Raw genomic sequence first — 22,143 nt, 5'->3', positions numbered from 1 at the left:
GGAGGGCAGCGCCCAGGCCTCCTCCCGGGTCCTGCGGGGCTGCACGCTGTGGAGGGCGGAGGGCAGCGCCCAGGCCTCCTCCCGGGTCTGCCGCGGCCCGGGACTAGTGCAGTGATAGTGGCCCCGGTCGTGTGGACCTGTGGCCAGGTACTGCTCTGTCGGTGGTGTGATGGAACAGCTTTATCCTTGGGTCACGCTTCCGTGCCTGTGGCCTGCAGTGCCCGGGGCAGAGATTCTGGCCGACTCGAGCCTTGGAGCTCGCAGTTCATTGAGAGAAGCCATCCAGCCCTGGCTGTCTCCCCTCCCTAGGCTAGCAGCTGTTTCCTGCATTCCCTACTAACTTTGCTTGCTTCTAGAGGCTTCTGAAGCTTGTGAGCTTCTGTCAACACTGTGCTGCATCCTAAAAAGAACTCAGTCCTTTTACTCCCCAAACCCAGAGATAGAAGACAAATTGGGCTGGCTGCTAAGACTTGTGGGTAAGGCTTGGGAGGCCCACCCGTCTTCCTGAGAGCTTTCATACCCCTTCCAGGCATTGAGAACCTGCCCTGCGAACTTCAGAGGAACTTCCAGTTGATGCGTGAGCTAGACCAGAGGACAGAAGGTGGGTCCGTCCAGAGCTGACCAGGGAGATGCAGGGTGGCAGAGAGCTTGGGGGGACTCTGCAGTGGAGCCGTAGCCCAGCTCAGGGCATAGTACAGTGTCCTCCAAGGAGTGCTGGTGTTTTTGTTCATAGTAGTTATTATTATTTATTTTTTGTGATAGGCTGTCTCTTGTAGCCCAGGTTGGCCCAGAACTCTGGATCCCCCTTCCTCAGCCTCCTGAGTAGGAATGGGAAGAATGGAACACTGGCACTTTTCTTTTTCTGGCACCTGGATTTGAACACTGGGCTTACTTGCCCATAGCTAGTTTTCTGCCACTTGAGCCACACGTCTAGCCCTGTTTTTTAAGAGATAGAGTTTCTCAGACTTTTCTGCTGGGTACCCTTGAACCATGACCCTCCTGTGCAGTTAGGGTTATGAATGTGAGTTACTGGCAAGCAATGCTTCTGTGTGTGCATGCGTGCAGACACTGTATTCTTTAGCTTTTTATTTACTTATTTTGTGTTGGTCCTGGGGCTTGAACTCAGGGTTTGGGCGCTGTCCCTGAGCTTTTTTGTTCAAGACTAGCGCTCTGCCACTTGAGTCACAGCTTCGCCTCTGGCTTTTGGGTGGTTAATTGGAGATGAGAGTCTCACTAGGGCTGGTTTTGAACCTCAAGCCTCAGGTCTCAGGTCTCAGCATCCTGAGTAGCTAGGATTACAGGCGTGAGCCCTGGTGTCCTGTGTTCTTTTTTTTGTTCACTTTTTTTGTTCACTTGCTTGGCTGGCTTGGGTGCATGCTGCCGTTTGAGCCACAGCTCTACTTCTGGCTTTTTACTGTATAATTGTAAATAAAAGATTCATGGAGCCAGGTGCTGGTGGCTCACCTGTAACCCTAGCTTTTCAGGAGACTGAGATTTGAGGATCGCCATTCAAATCCAGCCTGGGCAGGAAAAAGTCCAGGAGACTCTTTATCTCCAATTAACCACTAGAAATTTCAGAAGTGGCACTGTGGCTCAAGTGGTAGAGCGCTTGCCTTGAGCTGAAGAGCTGAAAGACAGCGCCCAGGCTTAGAGTTTAAGCCCCACGACAAAAAAAAAAAAAAAAGACTCATGGAGGGGTTGGGAAGGTGGCTCAGTGGTAGAGTGCTGGCCTAGCACGCATGAAGCGCTGGCCTTGATTCCTCAATACCGCATAGACAGAAAAAGCCAGAAGTGGCCCTGTGGCTCAAATGGTACAGTGCAAATGGTACAGTGCTAGCATTGAGCAAAAAACAAGCTCAGGGACAGTGCCCAGGCCCTGAGTTCAAGCTCCAGGACTGGCCAGAAAAAGAAAAGGACTTTCCTGCCCAAGCTGGGTTTGATCTAAGATTCTCAGAGATCAGCCTGCTGAGTAGGTTTACATGCATGAGTCACTGGTACCCAGCTTAGCACTGGTACTTGTTAAAGTCAGGTGTAAGCTGGGTGCCAGTGGCTCCATGCCTGTAATCCTATCTACTCAGCCTGGGCAGGAAAGTCTGTAAACCGAAGGTAGTGCAGTGGCTCAAGTGGTGAAGGGGCAGCACCCTATGGCCAGGAAAAAAAAAAAAAAGATTATTTTTGTTACCTTAGTATTTAATTCTTGTTCCTAAACCACATATATTTTTTTTTTTTTTGCCAGTCTTGTGGCCTGAACTCTGGGCCTGGGCGCTGTCCCTCAGCTCTTCAGCTCAAGGCTGGTGCTCTACCACTTGAGCCACAGCGCCTCTTCCGGCTTTTTCTGCTTATGTGGTGCTGACGAATGGAACCCAGGGCCTCATGCATGGGAGGCAAGCACTCTGCCACTGAGCCACCTTCCCAGCCCCTAAACCACATGTTCTTGTCCTTTCTCATTTCTAGTAAGTTTCAGACTTGGTTTAGTTCATTGCAGTTGAAGAACTCCTCTGCACGCCCTTCCATCTGTGGTAGTCTTGTCGTTAGCAGATAGTTAAAACTGCCACCCAGTTGTGTGTTTACCTGACACTTTCTGAATAACTCGATTTCTTGGAGTTGCTGCTTTGTCTGACCTCCAGGATTCCGGCAGATCTGCAGCTCCCTTTCCCAGGCTTTTCTTGTCTGGCTCCAGCCTTCTGTGTATTTGTTGCTCTGGAGTTCTTCCAGGATTTCCTTACCCCACTTTTTTTTTTGTCTTTTGTGTCATTACTGAAACTTGAACTCAGGGCCTTGAGCTCTCACTCATCTTTCATGTTCTAGAGCCATACCTCACTTCAGTCTTTAGGATATTAATTGGAGATAAGAGTCTCATAGATATGTCTGTCTGGGTTGGCTTTGAACTGTGGTGCTCAGCTAGGATTATAGGCATAAGCTACTTTATCCTCTTTGTGTGTGTGTGTGTGTGTGTGTGTGTACACGTGTGTGTACGTGTGTGTGTGTGTGTGTACGTGTGTGTGTGTACGTGTGTACCAGTTCTTCAGCCACAGCTCCGCTTGCAGCTTTTTGATGGTTACTTTTTTCACAGGCTTTGCTGCCTGGACAAGCTTCAAACCATAACCTCATGTCTCAGCCTCCTGAGTAGTGAAGGATTACAGGCGTGAGCCACCAGTTCCTGTCCTGGCTGATTTTGTTTGTTGTTCTTGTTGCCAGTCCTGGGGCTTGAACTCTGTGCCTGGGCTCTGTCCCTGAGCTTCTTTTTCTAAAGGCAAGCACTCTACCACTTGAGCTACAGCACCACTTTCAGCTTTTTCTGTGTATGTGGAACTGAAGAATTGAACCCAGGCCTTCATGAATGCCAGGCAAAGACTACCACCGAGCCACATTCTCAGCCCCCGGCTAATTTTGAAAATGTGATTTTATTGTTGTTATTAAGATGTTGTGTAGAGGAGTTACGTTTCAGAATTGAGGGAATGTGTACATTTTCTCTTCTGGACAGTGTCACCCCTTGCTTAGCTTTCAAGTTTTATTTGTTATTTTTCTGTGATTGTTCTGGGGCTTGAACTCAAGGCCTCACCTGCTCACTGCTGGCACGCTACCACTTGAATCCTGCCTCTAGTGTGACCTTTTTGCTGGTTAACTGGAAATAAGAGTCTGGAGGATTTGTCTGCTTCTGTTGGCTTCAAACTTTGATCCTTAGATCTCAACCTCTTGAATAGCTAGGATTATAGGTATGAACCACCAGGATTTGACTTGGCTTACCTTTTATAAAAAATTTTTTTGTGTGCCAGGCCTAGGGCTTGACTCAGGGTCTGGGCTCTGTTGCTGAGTTTTGTTTTGTTTTTTTTTGGTTGGTTGTGGGGCTTGAACTCAGGGCCTGGATATTGTCCCTAAGCTCTTCAGCTCAAGGCTAGTGCTCTACCCCTTGAGCCAAATCACCACTTCCTGTCCTTGAGCTCTTTTGCTCAGTACTAGGGCTCTATCACTTGAGCCACAGCCTCAGTTCTGGCATTTTGGTTGTTAGTTAGAGTTAAGAGTCTCAGCTGGGCGCTGGTGGCTCACGTCTGTAATCCTAGCTACTCAGGAGGCTGAGATCTGAGAATTGCAGTTCAAAGCCAGCCCGGGCAGGAGAGACTGTGAGACTCCTATCTCCAATAAACCACCAGGAAACCGGAAGTGGCGCTGTAGCTCAAGTGGTAGAGCGCTCGCCTTGAGCTGAAGAGCTGAGGGACAGCACTCAGGCCCAGAGTTCAAGCCCCACAACCGACAAAAAAAAAAAAAAAAAAGAGTCTCATGGACTTTCCTGTCTGGCCTTGATTCTCAGATCTTGCCTCCTGAATAGCTCCGATTATAGGCCTGAGTCCCCAGCCAGTGAGTCTGTTACCATACTCATCAGGCACATAGCTCACATTGCGGCTGACACACCCTTACACCCTTACGCTAGTCATCTTCCCTGTGTGACACTTGGCTATTTGATCCTTTATATATGTGATTTCTTGTTCTTTCCTATTATGAAATTTTTGATGTGTTCCTTTTATTTCCAGTTTTAAGTTTCATGGTAACATGCTGTGGTGTGGGAGAATGCTTTATATATTGGGCTTTTGCCAGATTGGAAACTCTGTTGTTTGTAGTTTGTTGGTGCAGTGTCTTGGGAAAGGGGAAACCTGTGAAATAAGGCATCCATTCAGAAACCAGCATCCAGCATTTGCAGATGGGTTAGCAAATGCCTTTAAGTGAGACTTCTGTTCCGCCTATCAGATGGAGATATTGTTCCTGTGCCTGGAGGTCCATGAGTCCTTTCTAGTCACTCATGTCCTTGCTGCTCTTTGGTGGCAAATCCCCACCTACAACCGGACTTGTCCCTCCTCAACAAGAGCTGAGTTGGGTCTGTCTCTGATGGTGTTAATCTGAGCATGCAGCATGCTTGTGTTTTCATCCATTGTCACCTTTTATGGGATTGTACACATGAATGTGTGTGTGGCTGAATGTATCTGTGCTCTTATTGTGGATTAGATGTGGAGTTGTCTCCTGGTACCTGAGAGCCTATGTCTTTGGGGCACATGACCAAGGGTGGTGTGCCAGGTCCTAGGCAAGATGACCATACAGCGAATCATCCAAGAGCGCAGTGAGCACTTGCTAACAACTCCAGTGGGACCAGCTCTGGGAAAGCTACTAGGCATAAGGCACACTTCACCCCTTGGCTGGTGTTGGTCCACCTTTTCTTTCTTGCCAGTCCTGGGGCTTGAAATCAGGGCCTGGGCACTATCTCTAAGCTTGTTCTGCTCAAGGCTCACACTCTACCACTTGAGCCACAGTGCCACAGTGGTACTGAGGTACTGAGGAATGTAGTACTGAGGAATCGAACCCAGGGCTTCATGCACGCTAGCCAAGCACTCTACCACTGAGCCACAGTCCCAGCCCATGGTCCACCTTTTGTTCAGCACTTAGGTGATGTCAGATTTGCTGTCAGTCTGGTGATACGCAGTGCACCTTGGTACAGGGCTAGTTTCTCACCCATCTCCACCAGATAAGAAAGCAGAGATTGACATCCTGGCTGCAGAGTACATCTCCACAGTGAAGACCCTTTCTTCTGATCAGCGAGTAGAGCACCTGCAGAAGATTCAGAGTGCATACAACAAGTGCAAAGAGTACAGTGATGACAAGGTTCAGCTGGCCATGCAGACCTACGAGATGGTGAGGAGGGGGCAGGGGGTCAGGGGGCCCTGTCTGAGATGGTAAGGAGGGGTCAGGGGTCCTGTCTGAGATGGTGATGAGGGGTCAGGGGTCCTGTCTGAGATGGTGAGGAGGGGTCAGGGGTCCTGTCTGAGATGGTGAGGAGGGGTTAGGGGGTTTCTCTCTGAGACGGTGAGGAGGGGTCAGGGGTTCTGTCTGAGATGGTGAGGAGGGGTCAGGGGTCCTGTCTGAGATGGTGAGGAGGGGTCAGGGGTCCTGTCTGAGACGGTGAGGAGGGGTCAGGGGTTCTGTCTGAGATGGTGAGGAGGGGTCAGGGGTCCTGTCTGAGATGGTGAGGAGGGGTCAGGGGTTCTGTCTGAGATGGTGAGGAGAGGTCAGGGGTTCTGTCTGAGATTGTGAGGAGGGGTCAGGGGTCCTGTCTGAGATGGTGAGGAGGGGTCAGGGGTTCTGTCTGAGATGGTGAGGAGGGGTCGGGGTCCTGTCTGAGATGGTGAGGAGGGGTCAGGGGTTCTGTCTGAGATGGTGAGGAGGGGTCAGGGGTCCTGTCTGAGATGGTAGGGGGTGGGTGGGTAGGATGCTCTCATCTGAGATGGTAGGGGCAGGCTCCAGGGAAAGCTTCCCAGCAGGGAAAGCCACAGCACCTGGTAGCTGTCATCTGAAACTCACATAGTTTTGTTTCTGGGCCTTTTTGTTAATTGGTAGGGGAGCTATTGCAAGTTTTGGGTTTTTTGTTTGGTTTTCTTTTGGCCAGTCCTGGGGCTTGCACTCGATGACTGGGCACTGTCCCTGAGCGTCTTTTGCTGAAGGCTAGCACTCTACCACTTGAGCCACAATGCCACTTCTGGCTTTCTGTGTATGTGGTACTGAGGACTTGAACCCAGGTCTTCATGCATACTAGGCAAGCACTCTACCACTAAGCTACATTCCCAGCCCATTTTTTGTTTTTAATTTAGTGCTAGGGATTAAACCCAGGGTCTCAAACTTGCTGGGCAAGCACTCTACCATTGAGCTCCCAGCTCTTGCATTTTTTTGAGGGGGAGTCTGGTCGTGGGGCCTGAACTCTGGGTCTGGGCACTGTCCCTCAGCTCTTAAGCTCAAGGCTAGTGCTTTATCACTTGAGCCACAATGCCACTTCCGGCTTTTTTCTTTTTGCTTATGTGGTGCTGAGGAATCGAACCCAGGGCCTCATGAATGTAAGGCAAGTGCTCTACCACTGAGCCACCTTCCCAGCCCTCAGCTCTTGCATTTATTTAGTTATTTATTTACAGTACTGGGACTAGACTCAGGGTTTTATGTTGGCTAACCTGGTGCTTTTCCAGATTTTGTGAATTAAATGATTAACTGGGACTTGGATTCAGGCCTCACACTCTTGTTTGACGGTTCTACTCAAAGGTGGAATGTGCCACTCGAGTCACATCTATGTCTATTGCTTTTATTTTAAGCTTTGGTGGTACTGTGATTACTGAACTGAGCCTTGCACTTGCTAAGCATACGCTCTTCTCCTTGGACCACACCCTTTCTTTTGGCTAGTCTTGTGATTTGGCCTTGGGCTGGCCTGGACTATGATCCTACTGTCCATATCTGTGTAGCCGAAATTATAGACCATTACACTTGTCTTACTGGTTGAGATGGAGTCTTGCTAATAGCTGTGTTGCCTATGCTTAATTTGACCAAGATTCTCGTTGCTACTTGCCTCCTGAGTAGCTGGGGTTTACAGACATGTGCCCCCAGACATGGCCCCAATTTTCAAGAAAGGTCCTTTTGCAGGTGGACAAACACATCCGAAGGCTTGATGCTGACCTGGCACGCTTCGAGGCCGACCTGAAGGACAAGATGGACGGCAGTGACTTGGAAAGCGCTGGAGGACGAGGACTGAAAAGCAAGTCTGCTGGTGTTCTCTTTGTTTTATTACTCTGGGACTTGGAAGAATTTTGTTGAAAAGTGGTAGGCACTTAATGAGTCTTGTCCTGCTTCATTCATTCCTGGGAAAATAACGTGGGACTTTATTGTTTTTCAGAAGGTCGGAGTCAGAAAGAAAAAAGAAGTTCCCGCGGTCGAGGCCGGAGGACCTCAGAAGAAGACACCCCAAAGAAAAAGAAGCACAAGGGCGGGTAAGGCGCTCTCTGTGCATTTATGGAGGACGCAGTGTCCTGTTCTCCAGGAAGAGCACCCCGGGGAGCAGCCTCCCGTTCAGGGACTTCTGGCTCTGATGGCTCTGCAGGCGCTGAGCAGAGCTCTGCTCACAGTGACCCTTGAGCAGCACCGGGGCTGCCAGCACGCCTGAACCCCTGGTTCACACAGCATGCCTGAACCCCTTGGCACACAGCAGTGACTCGGTGTTAGCCCTTGTGTGCTGCACTCAGTAACCAGAGAATACTGAGTGCGTGCTGATGGCCATGTAAGCTCTTCCTAAGGAGGCTGACTAGGTATCTATTCTTGTCTTAGTTTTCGTGTGTGTGTGTGTGTGTGTGTGTGTGTGTGTGTGTGTGTGTGGTTGTTGTTGTTGTTGTTGTTGTTTTGGTTTTGGTGCTAAGGCTTGAACTCAGGGCTTAGCACTGTCATGTAGCTTTTTGTCTCAAAGCTGGCACTCTGCCCCTTGAGCCACATCTCCCCTTTTGGCTCGTTGCTGGTTAATTGGAATTGAGAGTATTTTAGGAGCTAGGATTATAGGAATGAGTCAGTCATTGGTGCTCAACTGTTCATCGTCTTAGAAATATATTTGTAGCATGTATTCAGACTATATTACATCTGTTGTATATACATGTCATTTATCTTTTTTTGTGTGTGCTGGTCTTGGGGCTTGAACTTGGCCTGGGCACTAACCCTAAGCTTTTTAAAAAGCTCAAGGCTAGTGCTCTACCACTTGAACTACACCTCTACTTCTAGCTTTTTGGTGGTTCATTGAAGATAAGAGTTTTGGGGACTTTCCTGCCCAAGCTGGCTTTGAGCCTTAATCCTCAGATCTCAGCTCCTAAGTCGTTCGGATTACAGGCCTGAGCCTCTGGTGTTCAGCAGTGTCCTTTGTCTGGAACTTCAGGTTATTGTCTTGCTGGCACCCTCCTTCACAGGTCCTGTGCTGCTTTGCGAGGTGAAAATGGTTCTAGCAGTTCTGGGAGAGGTCCAAATAGTCTTATTGACAAAAGGAGGGAGAAATCCTGATGTTTATTTATTTATTTTTGGTCAGTCCTGGGGCTTGAACTCAGGGCCTGGGCACTCTCCCTGAGCTTCTTTTACTTAAGGCTAGCACTCTATCACTTGAGCCACACCACTTCTGGCCTTTTCTGCTTATGTGGTACTGAGGAATCGAACCCAGGGCTTCATTCATGCTAGGCAAGCACTGTACCACTGAGCCACATTCCTAGCCCTAATTTTTTTTTTTAATGATGGACTCCAGGGCCTTGCATATGTTAAGTGTGTACTGTATTACTGATCTTAAAAAAGATTTTGGCTGGGTGCCGATGGCTTGTGCCTATAATCCTAGCAGCTTGAAGCCAACCCAACAGAAAGGTCCTATTAGACTCTTAATCTCCAACTAAACATTCCCCCCTTCTCACCCCCCCACCCCCCGCCACGCACATGACCAGTACTTCTGTAGTGGGTGTTCTGTCCACGTGTGCTTTCCCAGGTGCATTTCCTAGAACTTTTTAGTCTTGTGAGTTTTAACCTTTGTTTTTCCACACCTCACCATTCTATTCCTTCTTCTTTCCTTTCAAGATGGATTTTGCTGTGTTGCAGCCTCAAATACCTGAGTTTGTGCATGCTGCTCTACCTAACTTATATTTAACATTTAATTGTTTTTGTGTAGTTTTTATGGTGCTGGGCATTGAACCTGGGGCTTTAGGGAAGGCTATGTAATCTTTGCCACTTTTCTGTTTGAGGACCCAGATTAGATGGCTTGAGTTTCTGGAGGGAGCTGTGCCCATGGAGCAGAGCGTATGGCGCGCTTCCTTCCTATTCAGAATCCCACTTTTGCACCTGCGCAGCTCTCCTCCTCCGCTCAGCGGAATTCCAGTGTGATTTTGGGAGTGTGTGGTTTCACATGCGCCTGCAAAGCTGAGCGCACACTTCGTCACAGACTACATGGCCTGAGGGTGATGCTATGGGCTGGGGATGCCTGTTTGTGCTGTGGTCTGTCCTTGAGGCTGTGGATGGAGAGCAGGTTGGGGGTGGTCATGGCGTAGCTGGGGTTTCTAGTTTTAGAGCACCTATTACATTCCTTTCCTCTTTTTTTAAAAATAGCTTTTGGTTATTTTTTTGCAAATTACCCACATTTGTGTGCATTTCATTTATGTTTCTCTAACATTGATGGTAGCTCTTTAAAGTGCTCTTCTGCAAATCTAACATCTAATATCAGTGTCTACCTACGTAGACCAGTTCCTTGTTTTTGATTTTTTTCTCTTGATTTGAGTCCTCTTTTCCTGCTTATTTCAGGTCTTACGGTTTTTATTTTTTTGTTGGTACCAGTCTTGGAGCTTGAACTCAGGGTCTTGGCACTCAAGGCTGGAGCTCTACCACTTGAGCCACAGCTTCTTTTTTGGTTTTTTTTTTTTTTGCAATTAATTAGAGATAAGAATCTGATAGACTTTCCGGCCTGGGTTGTCTTCAAACTGTGACCCTCGGCTCTCAGTCTGCTGAGTAGCCAGGATTACAGGTGTGAGCCACTGGTGCCTGGCAGTCTTCTGTCTCATGTTAGCTATAGAAGGTGTGCGTACTGAACTTCTGTTTTTCCTCAGGGTACATTTCTCTTCTCCAGTCCAGGCAGACTGAACTGGTGGTGGGTGGCACCGGCAGGAGACCCGACAGTGTCACATGGGACCTCCTGGCTGTGGGCCGACAGCACAGGGAGCCTCAGGCTTGCCCTCCCCGAGGCTGCCTGGCCTACTCCCACTGCTTCCCAGGTCTCCGGCGGCCTGGCCCAGCAGTGCAAATGGTCTCCGTCTCCCAGAGTCTGTGAAGACCTGGCCACAGACTGGTTTGGAGGTAGCTTTGGAGGGCCTCCAGCTCCACCAGGCCGGGAGCCAAGCAGATTTCCTTCTTGGCTGCAGGGCACAAGGCACTCAGCCGTGTTGCCCCAGTGCTTCTGAGGTTTGCCGAGCAGGCTGGGAAGGTGGCTCAGTGGTGGAGTGCCTCCCTAGCGTGCATGAAGCCCTGGGTTCCACTCCTCAGTATCACATAAATAGAAAAAGCTGGAAGTGGCGCTGTGGCTCAAGTGGTAGAGTGCTCGCTTTGAGTAAAAGGACACTGCCTAGGCCCTGAGTTCAAGCCCCAGGACTGTTTAAAAAGAAAAAAAAAAGTTTGCTGAGCTGTGCTATCCTGTTTCAGCACACGGAATCTCTGCTTCCTCCTGCCCAGAATCCAAAGGCTATCATGGCCTCCGGGGCTTGTGCAGGCCTTGCTCATTTCATCCTCAGAGCACGTGTGGCTCTGGGATCCGATTGCCAGCCTCCAGATGGTGGCAGGCCCAGGCTGCTCTCAGGCACCTCGGGGTGTCTGCAGACACACAGCTGGGCATTGGCAGTGTGGCCCCTCTCCCAGTGTGAATTGAGGTCTTCTGCCTGGCATTCACAGCTGCCTACTAGTGGGCGATGGTGGCATGGCCACTGGTTCAGGCCTGTGCTAAGCTGATGTCAGCAGCCGCGGTGGGGCTGGTCCATGGTGAGGGTGCCTGCTGTGGCTGGCTGCGTCCAGTGTTGATGTGTGGGTCGCTCTCTTCTCCCTGGCTCTCAGTGGCGGCAGCGTTCCTGTTATTTCATAGACCTCCAGGCAGGCCACTGCAGTGCACTCTTTTTTTTTTTTTTTTGGGTCCGGTCGTGGAGCCTGAACTCTGGGCCTGGGCGCTGTCCCTCAGCTCTTCAGCTCAAGGCTAGCGCTCTACCACTTGAGCCACAGCGCCACTTTCGGCTTTTTTTTCTGCTTATATGGTGCTGAGGAATCGAACCCAGGGCCTCTGGCATACAAGGCAAATGCTCTACCACTGAGTCACCTTCCCAGCCCCTGCAGTGTACTCTTCTGGGCACCCTCCTGAGAAGGGGTATCAGGAAGGACAGTCAAACGGTAACAAACCCCACTCTTACCAGGACCTAGTGGGGCCTGCCTGTCATTGGCCTGGTGTTCTGCCCATGTCCTCGAGAGCCCTGTGTACAGGGGAGTTCATCGGCTGGCATAGGTGGTGCTGCAGTCTGCAGAGTCTGTTCCCAGGGCATCTCGCAGGATGCTCAGCCAGCATCCATAGTTCACTCCCACCTGGCCCAGGCTGTCCCCAGGCCTCTCAGCTGTTTCCCGTCTGTGAGACCCTGTGAGACCCTGTGAGCCCAGGCTGTCCCCAGGCCTCTCAGGTGTTGTTTCCTGTCTGTGAGACCCTGTGAGCTCAGGCTGTCCCCAGGCCTCTCAGGTGTTGTTTCCCGTCTGTGAGACCCTGTGAGACCCTGTGAGCTCAGGCTGTCCCCAGGCCTCTCGGGTGTTGTTTCCTGTCTGTGAGACCCTGTGAGCTCAGGCTGTCCCCAGGCCTCTCGGGTGTTGTTTCCTGTCTGTGAGACCCTGTGAGCCCAGGCTGTCCCCAGGCCTCTCGGGTGTTGTTTTCTGTCTGTGAGACCCTGTGAGCTCAGGCTGTCCCCAGGCCTCTCAGGTGTTGTTTCCTGTCTGTGAGACCCTGTGAGCTCAGGCTGTCCCCAGGCCTCTCGGGTGTTTTTCGTCTGTGAGACCCTGTGAGCCCAGGCTGTCCCCAGGCCTCTCGGGTGCTGTTTCTTGACTGAGACTCTGCAGCTGAGGCTGCTGCCCATAAGATAGGACCTAGATGTAGGAATGAAGGAGGCCACCAGGAGCTTTGGGAATTAAGAAGTGGCACTGTGGCTCAAGCAAGGGGTAGAGCTGAAGAGCTCAGGGACAGCACCCAGGCCCAGAGTTCAAGCCTCATAACTGACCAAAAAAAAAGGAAAAGAGAGAGAGAAAAAAGAGGAGCTTTGGGAATTAGACCTGGGTCCTCTTTCTGGTTCAGTCTATCGTTGGGACAAGGGCCAAGTGAATTGGCAGGCAGATTCTAAGAGCTTGGATCGCCTAGCCCTGTCTGAGGAATAGGTGCTGCCCAGGGGTCTCCGGCTGGGGGGCCCCCTCAGCCTGTTTTGCTGTCATCTCCTGTGTGCACCCCCCTTCTGGCTGACACCCTTGAACCCCGGAATTCTGAGCACGGGTGGCCAGGCAGCACATGGCAGGGAGGAAGCACACCACAGGGTCTTGGAGGGTCTGCCTCCTCGGAGGTTCCAAGACCATGGAGCCAGGAGGCCTTCCGCAGCGGGAGCAGACAGACACCCACCTGGAGGACCCTGAGGACTTGCTTGATCAGGGCAGTGTTAGCACTCAGGTTTCAAATGTGGTACAGACACGGGGTAGAGAGCTGGTGACCTGCAGGGGTCCTGCTGTGCAGTGGGCCTGAATGGATATGTACATTACACACACATGCAACTGAAGGGCCTGGGAGCATTTGGAAAAGAATGCAGAGGAGAGAGTGGCTCACCTCCGTCTTCTTCCCCGCTGCTCCTGTGCCTGGCCTTCTCTGCTGTAGCCTCATCGGAACTAACTGTATGGTTTGGCGATATGTATTTGTGGGTTTGCCGGTGGGGTGAGGACTGGACTGTCTAGACCTCCCTACAGCTCGCGCACATACCTGAGAACACAGGCAAAGAGGAAGCTGCCCATGGGCACAGCCCTTGCAGCTCCAGAGTGTGTTTGTGACTGGGTACGGGGAAAGCAGGCAGGAGGGAGCCTGGGCAGGTAAGCTTTCCACAGACAGCTGCTAGAAAGTTGGACGGCAGCTGTGAGGAGCGTTGGAGGTGGCTCCTGAGGTAGGGGAGTAGTGGGTGGGTCGATAGCATCCTGGGAGTGAGGGCCCACAGGAAGCCAGAGGAGCTGCCTGGGTGTGGTATTGGAAGGTGCCTGTGCAGATGCAAAGTGGTCTGGACACAGGACATGCTGGCCTTGTGGCAAGGACTGTCTGCTCAGGCTCAGGTACAGGTGGCAATGCCCCAACCCCTGGTCAGCCTGTGGGTATGCCAGTTGGTATGCTAGCCAAGGAGGGCTAGTACAGAGGGGAAGGGCCTGGGGCCACCAACAGCACCATGGCCTGGAGGCTCCTTTGCCCTGCACCGGCACTGGCAGGGCCATGCCACAGCCTCTGGGCGCTGTGTCCTTGACACCCTTGTGACTTGGTGAGTGGGGGCCGTACCCTCCCCCTCTGGTGCGTCGTTCACCCCCCTGTCCCAGGTTTTGCGGTCGGTGATGATCCGAGGGAACTGTCTGACAATTTGCTCACGTTCTTACACATTTTTTTCCTGTTTTCAAGAGTGTTGTGCAGTCAGAGGGGTTTTGTGACTTTTGTTGAAAGTGCATCTCAGAAACAAACACTGGAAATGTCTTCAGGCTCAAGTGTCAATCAGGAGATGCCAATCAGGAGATGGCAGTCAGTTGGTTCACCTGGACTAGTCCACAGAACCTGCTTAGATTCCTGCTTGGAGCCTTATTTGTCTTCAGACATAGCAAAAGGGAGCCTTGGGCCCACACACGCAGGAGGCCCTGGGCTGTGCCTGGTCCGTCATGCCTGCCCTCGTCACCCCGTGCTCAGCACACTCTTCCCACCCTCAGGTCTGAGTTCACCGACACCGTCCTGTCTGTGCACCCCTCTGACGTCCTGGACATGCCCGTGGACCCGAACGAACCTACGTACTGCCTGTGCCACCAGGTGTCCTATGGGGAGATGATTGGCTGTGACAACCCAGATGTGAGTGTCTGGGTCTCGGGACAGATGTTGTGGGGTGGGAGTGGGGTATAGCTCCCTGTCTTCAGCATGCAGAGTGACTGAGGCTCTCTTCTTTTTTCAGTGTCCGATTGAGTGGTTTCACTTTGCCTGTGTGGACCTCACCACGAAGCCCAAAGGAAAGTGGTCAGTATGTGGGTACCTGTTTTGCTTGTGTCCTTGATCTTAAGGGCCTGGAGCTGGGTTGGCTTCCCCTGCAGCCTTGGGCGAGCCTCTCCAGCCTGGAGCTGGGCTGGCTTCCCCTGCAGCCTTGGGCGAGCCTCTCCAGCCTGGAGCTGGGCTGGCTCCCCTGCAGCCTTGGGCGAGCCTCTCCAGCCTGGAGCTGGGCTGGCTTCCCTGCAGCCTTGGGCGAGCCTCTCCAGCCTGGAGCTGGGTTGGCTTCCCCTGCAGCCTTGGGCGAGCCTCTCCAGCCTGGAGCTGGGCTGGCTTCCCCTGCAGCCTTGGGCGAGCCTCTCCAGCCTGGAGCTGGGCTGGCTTCCCCTGCAGCCTTGGGCGAGCCTCTCCAGCCTGGAGCTGGGCTGGCTTCCCCTGCAGCCTTGGGTGAGCCTGAGCCAGCCTGGAGCTGGGCTGGCTTCCCCTGCAGCCTAGGGCGAGCCTCTCCAGCCTGGAGCTGGGCTGGCTTCCCCTGCAGCCTAGGGCGAGCCTCTCCAGCCTGGAGCTGGGCTGGCTTCCCCTGCAGCCTTGGGCGAGCCTCTCCAGCCTGGAGCTGGGCTGGCTTCCCCTGCAGCCTTGGGCGAGCCTGAGCCAGCCTGGAGCTGGGCTGGCTTCCCCTGCAGCCTTGGGCGACCAGCCTGGAGCTGGGCTGGCTTCCCCTGCAGCCTTGGGCGAGCCTCTCCAGCCTGGAGCTGGGCTGGCTTCCCCTGCAGCCTGTCTGCCTCTCAGCTCTGCTGTGTAGTCCCACTATTGCTGCAGTTCCCGTCCTGGCTAGTAGGGGTGGGGCAAACTTATAGGGACATCTGCCACCCAGCTCCCCTAGGGACATGTTGTTAAGTTTTTGTGTTTATACTACTGTTCCCTAAAGAAGAGCTGTTCTGGCTTCTTTTGGTGGAAGTGCTGGGCATGGAGTTCTGCCAGGGCATCGTGTCCTCTAGGCATGTGCTCTACTGCTAAGACACATCCCATCCTCTTGAACTCTGGGCCTGGGCGCTGTCCCTGAGCTCTTCAGCTCAAGGCGAGCGCTCTACCACTTGAGCTACAGCACCACTTCCGGTTTTCTGGTGGTTTATTGGAGATAAAAGTCTCACGGACTTTCCTGCCTGGGCTGGCTTTGAACTGTGATCCTCAGATCTCAGCCTTCTGAGTAGCTAGGATTACAGGCGTGAGCCACTGGCGCCCGGCTATTAAATAAAATCTTGGTTTTGTTGATTTGCACTAAAAGTGGATGCACGTTCTTAAACTGAAAGAGCAGGAATCCTACCCTCTTCATATAGTGGCACACAGAGCCAGTCATGTAGTCTGCTTGCTGTGCAGACAGACAGAAATTTCTGCAGGACAGTCTGTGGTCAGTGAGGGTGAGTTTTCCTTTGGTATTGGTGCAAGGCTCACAGAGGGAAAGGAGGGCTCCCAGGGCACCCACCGATGTGTGTGCCCACCGATGAGTATGGTGAACACCAGGGCACCCGCCGATGTGTGTGCCCACCGATGTGTATGGTGGGCGCCAGGATGCACCCTGGCGCTCTGCCTCATGCATGGTCGGGACAGATGGCAGGGCTCCCAGGGCACCCGCCGATGTGTGTGCCCACCGATGAGTATGGTGAGCGCCAGGATGCACCCTGGCGCTCTGCCTATGGCAGGGCGTGGGAGGGTCTGTCAGCAGCCACCTTCCCATAGGGCCCTGCTTCTGATGGGTGACAACTCTGAGCTGAGGAAAGGGACGCAGAGGAAAGAGCAGACCTGTATGCCGGGGCCAGGGCACAAGGCAGGGAGAGCGGATTCTGAGTTTGATTTGAACAAAGTGAGTCTGTTTTTTTTGGTCCTCCTTGGTGCTTGAACTCTGGGCCTGGGCGCTGTCCCTCAGCTCTTCAGCTGAAGGCTAGTACTCTACCACTTGAGCCACAGCGCCACTTCTGTTTTCTGAGTGGTTTATTGGAGATGAGTCTCATGGGCTTTCCTGCTTGGGCTGGCTTTGAACCACCATCCTCAGATCTCAGCCTCCTGAGTAGCTAGGATGACATGCATGAGCCACTGGTGCCCGGCTACAAAATGAGTTTTTTACAGGACTTCCAGGTAGGAAAGTCTTAACAGCAGTAGGAAGGTGGGTCTGACTGTGAGAGCCTATAAGCCTGGCAGTGGCACAGTCTTGGATGTAGCACTAGGCAGAGCAGCCGGCTAGACAGAGTGGAGGGCTAAAGTGCGTGTGTTGGCTAAGCAGTGAGATCTGGAGCTGCTGACTGACACAGTGCTGTGTAGTCCAGGCCTGCTGGCTGACAGGTGCTGTAGTGCGGGCCTGCTGGCTGACAGGTGCTGTAGTGTGGACTTGGTGGCTGACAGGTGCTGTAGTGTGGACATGGTGGCTGACACAGTGCTGTAGTGTGGACTTGGTGGCTGACACAGTGCTGTAGTGTGGGCCTGCTGGCTGACAGGTGCTGTAGTGTGGGCCTGCTGGCTGACACAGTGCTGTAGTGAGGGCCTGCTGGCTGACAGGTGCTGTAGTGTGGGTCTGCTGGCTGACACAGTGCTGTAGTGTGGACTTGGTGGCTGACAGATGCTGTAGTGTGGACTTGGTGGCTGACAGGTGCTGTAGTGTGGGCCTGCTGGCTGACAGGTGCTGTAGTGTGGGCCTGCTGGCTGACACAGTGCTGTAGTGAGGGCCTGCTGGCTGACAGGTGCTGTAGTGTGGGTCTGCTGGCTGACACAGTGCTGTAGTGTGGACTTGGTGGCTGACAGATGCTGTAGTGTGGACTTGGTGGCTGACAGGTGCTGTAGTGTGGGCCTGCTGGCTGACAGGTGCTGTAGTGTGGGCCTGCTGGCTGACACAGTGCTGTAGTGTGGACTTGGTGGCTGACAGGTGCTGTAGTGTGGACTTGGTGGCTGACAGGTGCTGTAGTGTGGACTTGGTGGCTGACAGGTGCTGTAGTGTGGACTTGGTGGCTGACAGGTGCTGTAGTGTGGGCCTGCTGGCTGACAGGTGCTGTAGTGTGGGCCTGCTGGCTGACAGGTGCTGTAGTGTGGACTTGGTGGCTGACAGGTGCTGTAGTGTGGACTTGGTGGCTGACACAGTGCTGTAGTGTGGACTTGGTGGCTGACACAGTGCTGTAGTGTGGACTTGGTGGCTGACAGGTGCTGTAGTGTGGACTTGGTGGCTGACAGGTGCTGTAGTGTGGACTTGGTGGCTGACAGGTGCTGTAGTGCGGGCCTGCTGGCTGACACAGTGCTGTAGTGTGGGCTGTTGCTCCTGCATAGGTACTGGGGGGTTCTTGCTCCAAGCAAGGGTGTACAGAGGAGTATGAAGGTAGTTGTCATGTGCAAGTGAGTACTTCCTGCACACAGAGCCAACTCCACCCTCCTGTGTGTTGTGAGTAGCTGGTGTAGTTCAGCAGTGCCCGCCGCCTGTGCCACTGGCATGCTTCCCGAGTGCTGGGCTTGTGCAGCTCCCGAGCCCGGTGCTGAGTCCGGGACCTGACAAGCCTACTTACTTGTTTGGCCCTCAGCATGCCCATGCCCCTAGACACCTTCACCATCTAGCTACAGCCCTGTGCTGCAACCCTGTAACCAGCTTTATGTATTCCATCATGAGGCTGTCTGGTGCGCCTCTATGACATCCAAGCACAGACAGATTCTTGTGGCAGCCTTCCCCGGAGGGAAGACGGCGTGGGCTGTGGAGTAGCTGTCTTCATCCTTGTCTTGCCAGAGGCCACTGTCCTGGGGCGTGGGGGGGGGCGTGGTGTCTTGGATGCTGCAGAAGTGACACAAAGGGCCGATCCCTGTGCCTTTCTCGTCACAGGTTCTGTCCAAGGTGTGTTCAGGAAAAGAGGAAGAAGAAGTAAGGAAGAGACTGTGTCCAGGTTGAAGAGCAAATTAATATATTCCTTCCTTCATGTTGCAATATTTTTTTAATTTTAAAACGACCTTATTTCAACTGATACTTCATAACTAATGGCCAGTTACGATTCTGGATATTTTCTAAAACAAGAAACCACCACACCCTGTTTTCACAGATGAGCAGTCTCAGAAGTATTTGCCACAGCAACTATGTACAGACCCCCTATTTCTGGCCGTGGCTGCCTTCAGGCCAGCCTGGGACCATGGGTGGGTGTTTGTAAACTCAGGCTGCCAGGCAGAGTATGTGGTGGAGACATGTGAACCCGGCATACTGCCTCTGTTTTGTGACCAGAATCAGCCTGAGTGACCACCTGCTACTTCCTGGTGCACCAGGAAGACTTTCTGCCGCTCTGTGAGCAGTGATGCCCCAGAGCTTTGCTCTCATCTTGACTCTGGTGGCACGGATTCTTAGACAGGACACCTCTGATGTGCCTGGAAGGGCAGGGCTCCCCCAGAGGACGTGCTCCCGCCTCGAGGTGTGCCGACTTTCAACATGGACTTCCCCGTCCCCTGGAGATTCACGGCTCGCCGTCAGCCTCAGCTGTTGGTTGCCACCGTCAGCACTGCCAAGCACGCCTAACCACTGGGCTGAAGTCCGTTTCTCTGGGAATTCCTTACACTTCTACTGTGAAGATGAAATTATTGTAATAGCATGAAGGTCGTGGGTCTGTGTGTCTATGAAGTGAGTCTGTCTACTACGAGCTGGTTTTAGAACTCTGTTTATGTTGCATACCACTAGACCAGCAGCTTATAGCCAAGGGGAATACAATTATGTGACTTGATTTGTGAACTCATGTGCCCAGTAGTTCTGGAATGAAGGTAGATAGATATACTTGTTTATTCTGCATTCACCAAATCAATGTTGAACAGTCCTTTTGGTAATAGTTGGAGAAAATACACTTTGCCTGTTGAGATACATTTGTGGCAGTACCCAGTGAGGGGCCTTCGCAGACCCTGCCCTCCTCTAGTGTGGATTGCGAGCCTGGCCCATCCTCACACAGGAAGGGAGCTGGGGTGTGGGATTCCCATCCTGAGAAGGGAGGGCTTCCTCTGTGTGCGAGGGCCCTTTCCATCTGGTGGTCACACTTCTATTCTAGTACCCTCCCCTTCCACCTTACAGCTCTTCACTGATAGCCAGAGAGCCCCACAGGTCAGCTCGTGTGTGTGAGAATGCTTTGCCAGTGGCACGGGCACTGTGATTCTCCAGGTTCTGTTCCTGGGTGGTTGGTCAGGGCTGACAGCCAGCCAGGCGGCCTGTGCTGCATTGGTTAGCGGTGCTGACCCTTCCACAGTGGCCCATGGGCAGCCAGGGGCATCTGTTGGAGTAGCTCATCCATGTTGAGTCCTCCGGGCTTCCTTTAGATGGGCTGATGCTTTCCTGTAGCTCAGAAAGGAAAGGGCCCTTAGGTCAGGGCTGGAGGACCCATCTCATTCTTAGCCATGCATGAAACTGAGATACGTTTTTAAATTCATAAGACCATTTTGTTGACACATATTTCAAGATTAGGGAAAATCAGTGTGAGAACAGGATTTCTCTTTTTTTCCTGGTGCTGAGGTCAGACCCATGAGATCTTGTACATGCTTCATTTTTTTTTTTTTAAACAGGTGTCCCTTTGTAGTACAGGCTGGCCTCAAACTTCCCATCCTCCTAGCTCAGCCTCCTGAGTGCATGCCCAGCTACTTTGTCATTTTTATAAGCGCAGGAAGTTTCTGACCAGACACTGCCTTAGGAGCTGAGTCAGTCAGCTTCCTCCTGGGTGTCTCTGTCCTGTCATCACTGGGTTGAAATGCTGTTCATTGGTGGAGGTGCTGGAAGGCTGGTTAAATTTTGTCTTCAGCTTCCCGAGGCCCAGCCATATTCCCTGAGCCAGGCAAGAGGCTTCTCCATCTCCCACATGGTGGCGGAACCTCCTCCTGCCACTGTGGATGGACACTGCGGATCGGCTTTTACTTTTGTCGGTTACAATAATGTCAAAACAATATGCGCACACTTGAAAACAGGTTTGGGGATTCAGTAGTAGAGAACTTACCTAGCAAGTATGAGGCCAGTGCTTAACTTCATCACCAACAGAAAACAGGATAAGAAGAAAACATGGCTGTCATTTGGTACCTGATAGGACCCCTGTCCTGACTGTCACTACCTTCTGCAAGCAGGAGGCACTTGGGAGAATGGCCACAGTTTGAAAAGGATGTGGCACTGCAGGACGTGGGCGTATGCCACCGGGCCTGTGGCTCACTCCTGGGTCTGACCCCCTGTGTTTATGAGGCGTCCAGGCTTAGTGTGGGGCAGATCCTCCCCGGGGGAGGTGTGCAGCCACCTGCATCTTGTGGACTGAGGGGATTTGAGCCGAACCCTTCATGTCCCATCACTGGCAGCTGCCTTTCCTGTGCCAGGGGTATGCATCGCTTAGCTTGAGGTTCACCAAAGTGCAGAAGTGTCTTTTTCCTTAGAGGGGGAAAAAAAATCAAGTGATTTCCCTTATTTTCAGCATCACATTATCAGTCAGCAGTGAAGGGATTCTTGCAGTTGTCTTGTGGGAAAAGCAATATGATGTATTAAAAAGCTCAACTGAGCCTCCAGATCTGTAAATGTGCTAGTGGTTTGTGGCCTAGATCAAACAGTGAGCTGTAGCCGGGCAGTCCTGTCCATCCTGCAGGCTGGGGCCTCTGGGCCTGGCAGGTGCATGTAAAGCAGCATGAACCAGCCCCCAGCTTTCTGTTTTCCAGTCTGCAGGAAGAGCCATGCTGGCAGGAAGGCTTGTGGGTAGTGGCAGCCCACCCAGCACCCAGCACTCTGCCTCCTCACCTGTCCCCGGAACTCTTTACAGGACCTGCTTTGAGCAATAACTGTCCAGAGAGCAGCTTTCTCCTGTGACTGTGGAGCCAAGAGTCAGCCCTTGTAACACTAAGGGCTTGGAGGCTAGGTCTCATGGTTTGAAATGATGAGGGATGTTTATTTCGTTTTCTTAGATTTTCCTAGATTTTTAGCCAGCAGTGATTGTTCATTTCCTGTGCTGAGAGTTTAAAGCAGGGGAAGATTAAGAAGCATGTTTTCCTCAAGCGTCTGGAAGTGTCTCCTCGATCTGTTTGTGGTTTCTTTCACCACACTCCATCCAAAGGGATGATGCAGCTTTAACGTGAATGTCACATCCTAATTTCAAGGGATTAGTACCTATGTTCCCTTTGTACAGAAGAGATGTTATTGTAAATCTTTTTATTAAATAATGTAAAGTTGTATATCTGTATTTTTGGATCATGTTATAGATTATGGATATATTGTTTAATAAAGTATTTTTGGAAACAAAAACTTGGAAGTGAATCATTTTGGTGCCGCAACTCTGAACGCGGGCTGTGAGCCGGGGCTGGGTGGGGCCTTCCTGGCCTGGGCCCCCGGGCCTCACGGAGCATCACAAACTGGTCAAGGAGGCCGTGTGCAAGCGTGGGGTCGTCCTGGGTTGCTTCATGGCGCGTGCTTGCTGGACGCAGGAGTGTCAGGACCCCTTGGGAACTGTTCAGGGTGGACGACTGCCACCAAACGCCCTGGACCCGACGGCGGTGCGGGGCTCGGAGCGGGACGGGACGCCGGGCACGCCGCGCCGGCCCGGCCGAGGCTTCCG

General features: G+C 52.3%; 1 protein-coding gene across 1 annotated transcript; it reads left to right on the top strand.

Annotated features, from left to right (window-relative positions):
- The first annotated feature begins 231 nt into the window (after positions 1–231).
- On the top strand, positions 232–19,442 carry Ing5 (inhibitor of growth family, member 5). The gene is made up of 7 exons (XM_013033668.1): positions 232–601; positions 5,513–5,679; positions 7,447–7,558; positions 7,697–7,790; positions 14,314–14,449; positions 14,550–14,611; positions 18,429–19,442. Exons 1-7 carry the CDS (start codon positions 574–576, stop codon positions 18,469–18,471), a joined length of 642 nt encoding a protein of 213 aa, XP_012889122.1. The 5' UTR covers positions 232–573; the 3' UTR covers positions 18,472–19,442.
- Positions 19,443–22,143: the final 2,701 nt, after the last annotated feature.

Source organism: Dipodomys ordii, unplaced genomic scaffold (genome assembly GCF_000151885.1).
Source record: "Dipodomys ordii isolate 6190 unplaced genomic scaffold, Dord_2.0 Scaffold174, whole genome shotgun sequence".
NCBI classification, from domain to species: domain Eukaryota; kingdom Metazoa; phylum Chordata; class Mammalia; order Rodentia; family Heteromyidae; genus Dipodomys; species Dipodomys ordii.
Note: the sequence above shows the minus strand (reverse complement) of the source record. Positions and strands in the feature narration are given on the sequence as shown.

Coding starts and splice junctions, on each gene's coding strand:
- Ing5 (XM_013033668.1), top strand. CDS start 574: ATGCGTGAGCTAGACCAGAGGACAGAAG. Junction 7,559..7,696: donor TGGAGGACGAGGACTGAAAA/GCAAGTCTGCTG, acceptor ATTGTTTTTCAG/AAGGTCGGAGTCAGAAAGAA. Junction 7,791..14,313: donor AAAAAGAAGCACAAGGGCGG/GTAAGGCGCTCT, acceptor TCCCACCCTCAG/GTCTGAGTTCACCGACACCG.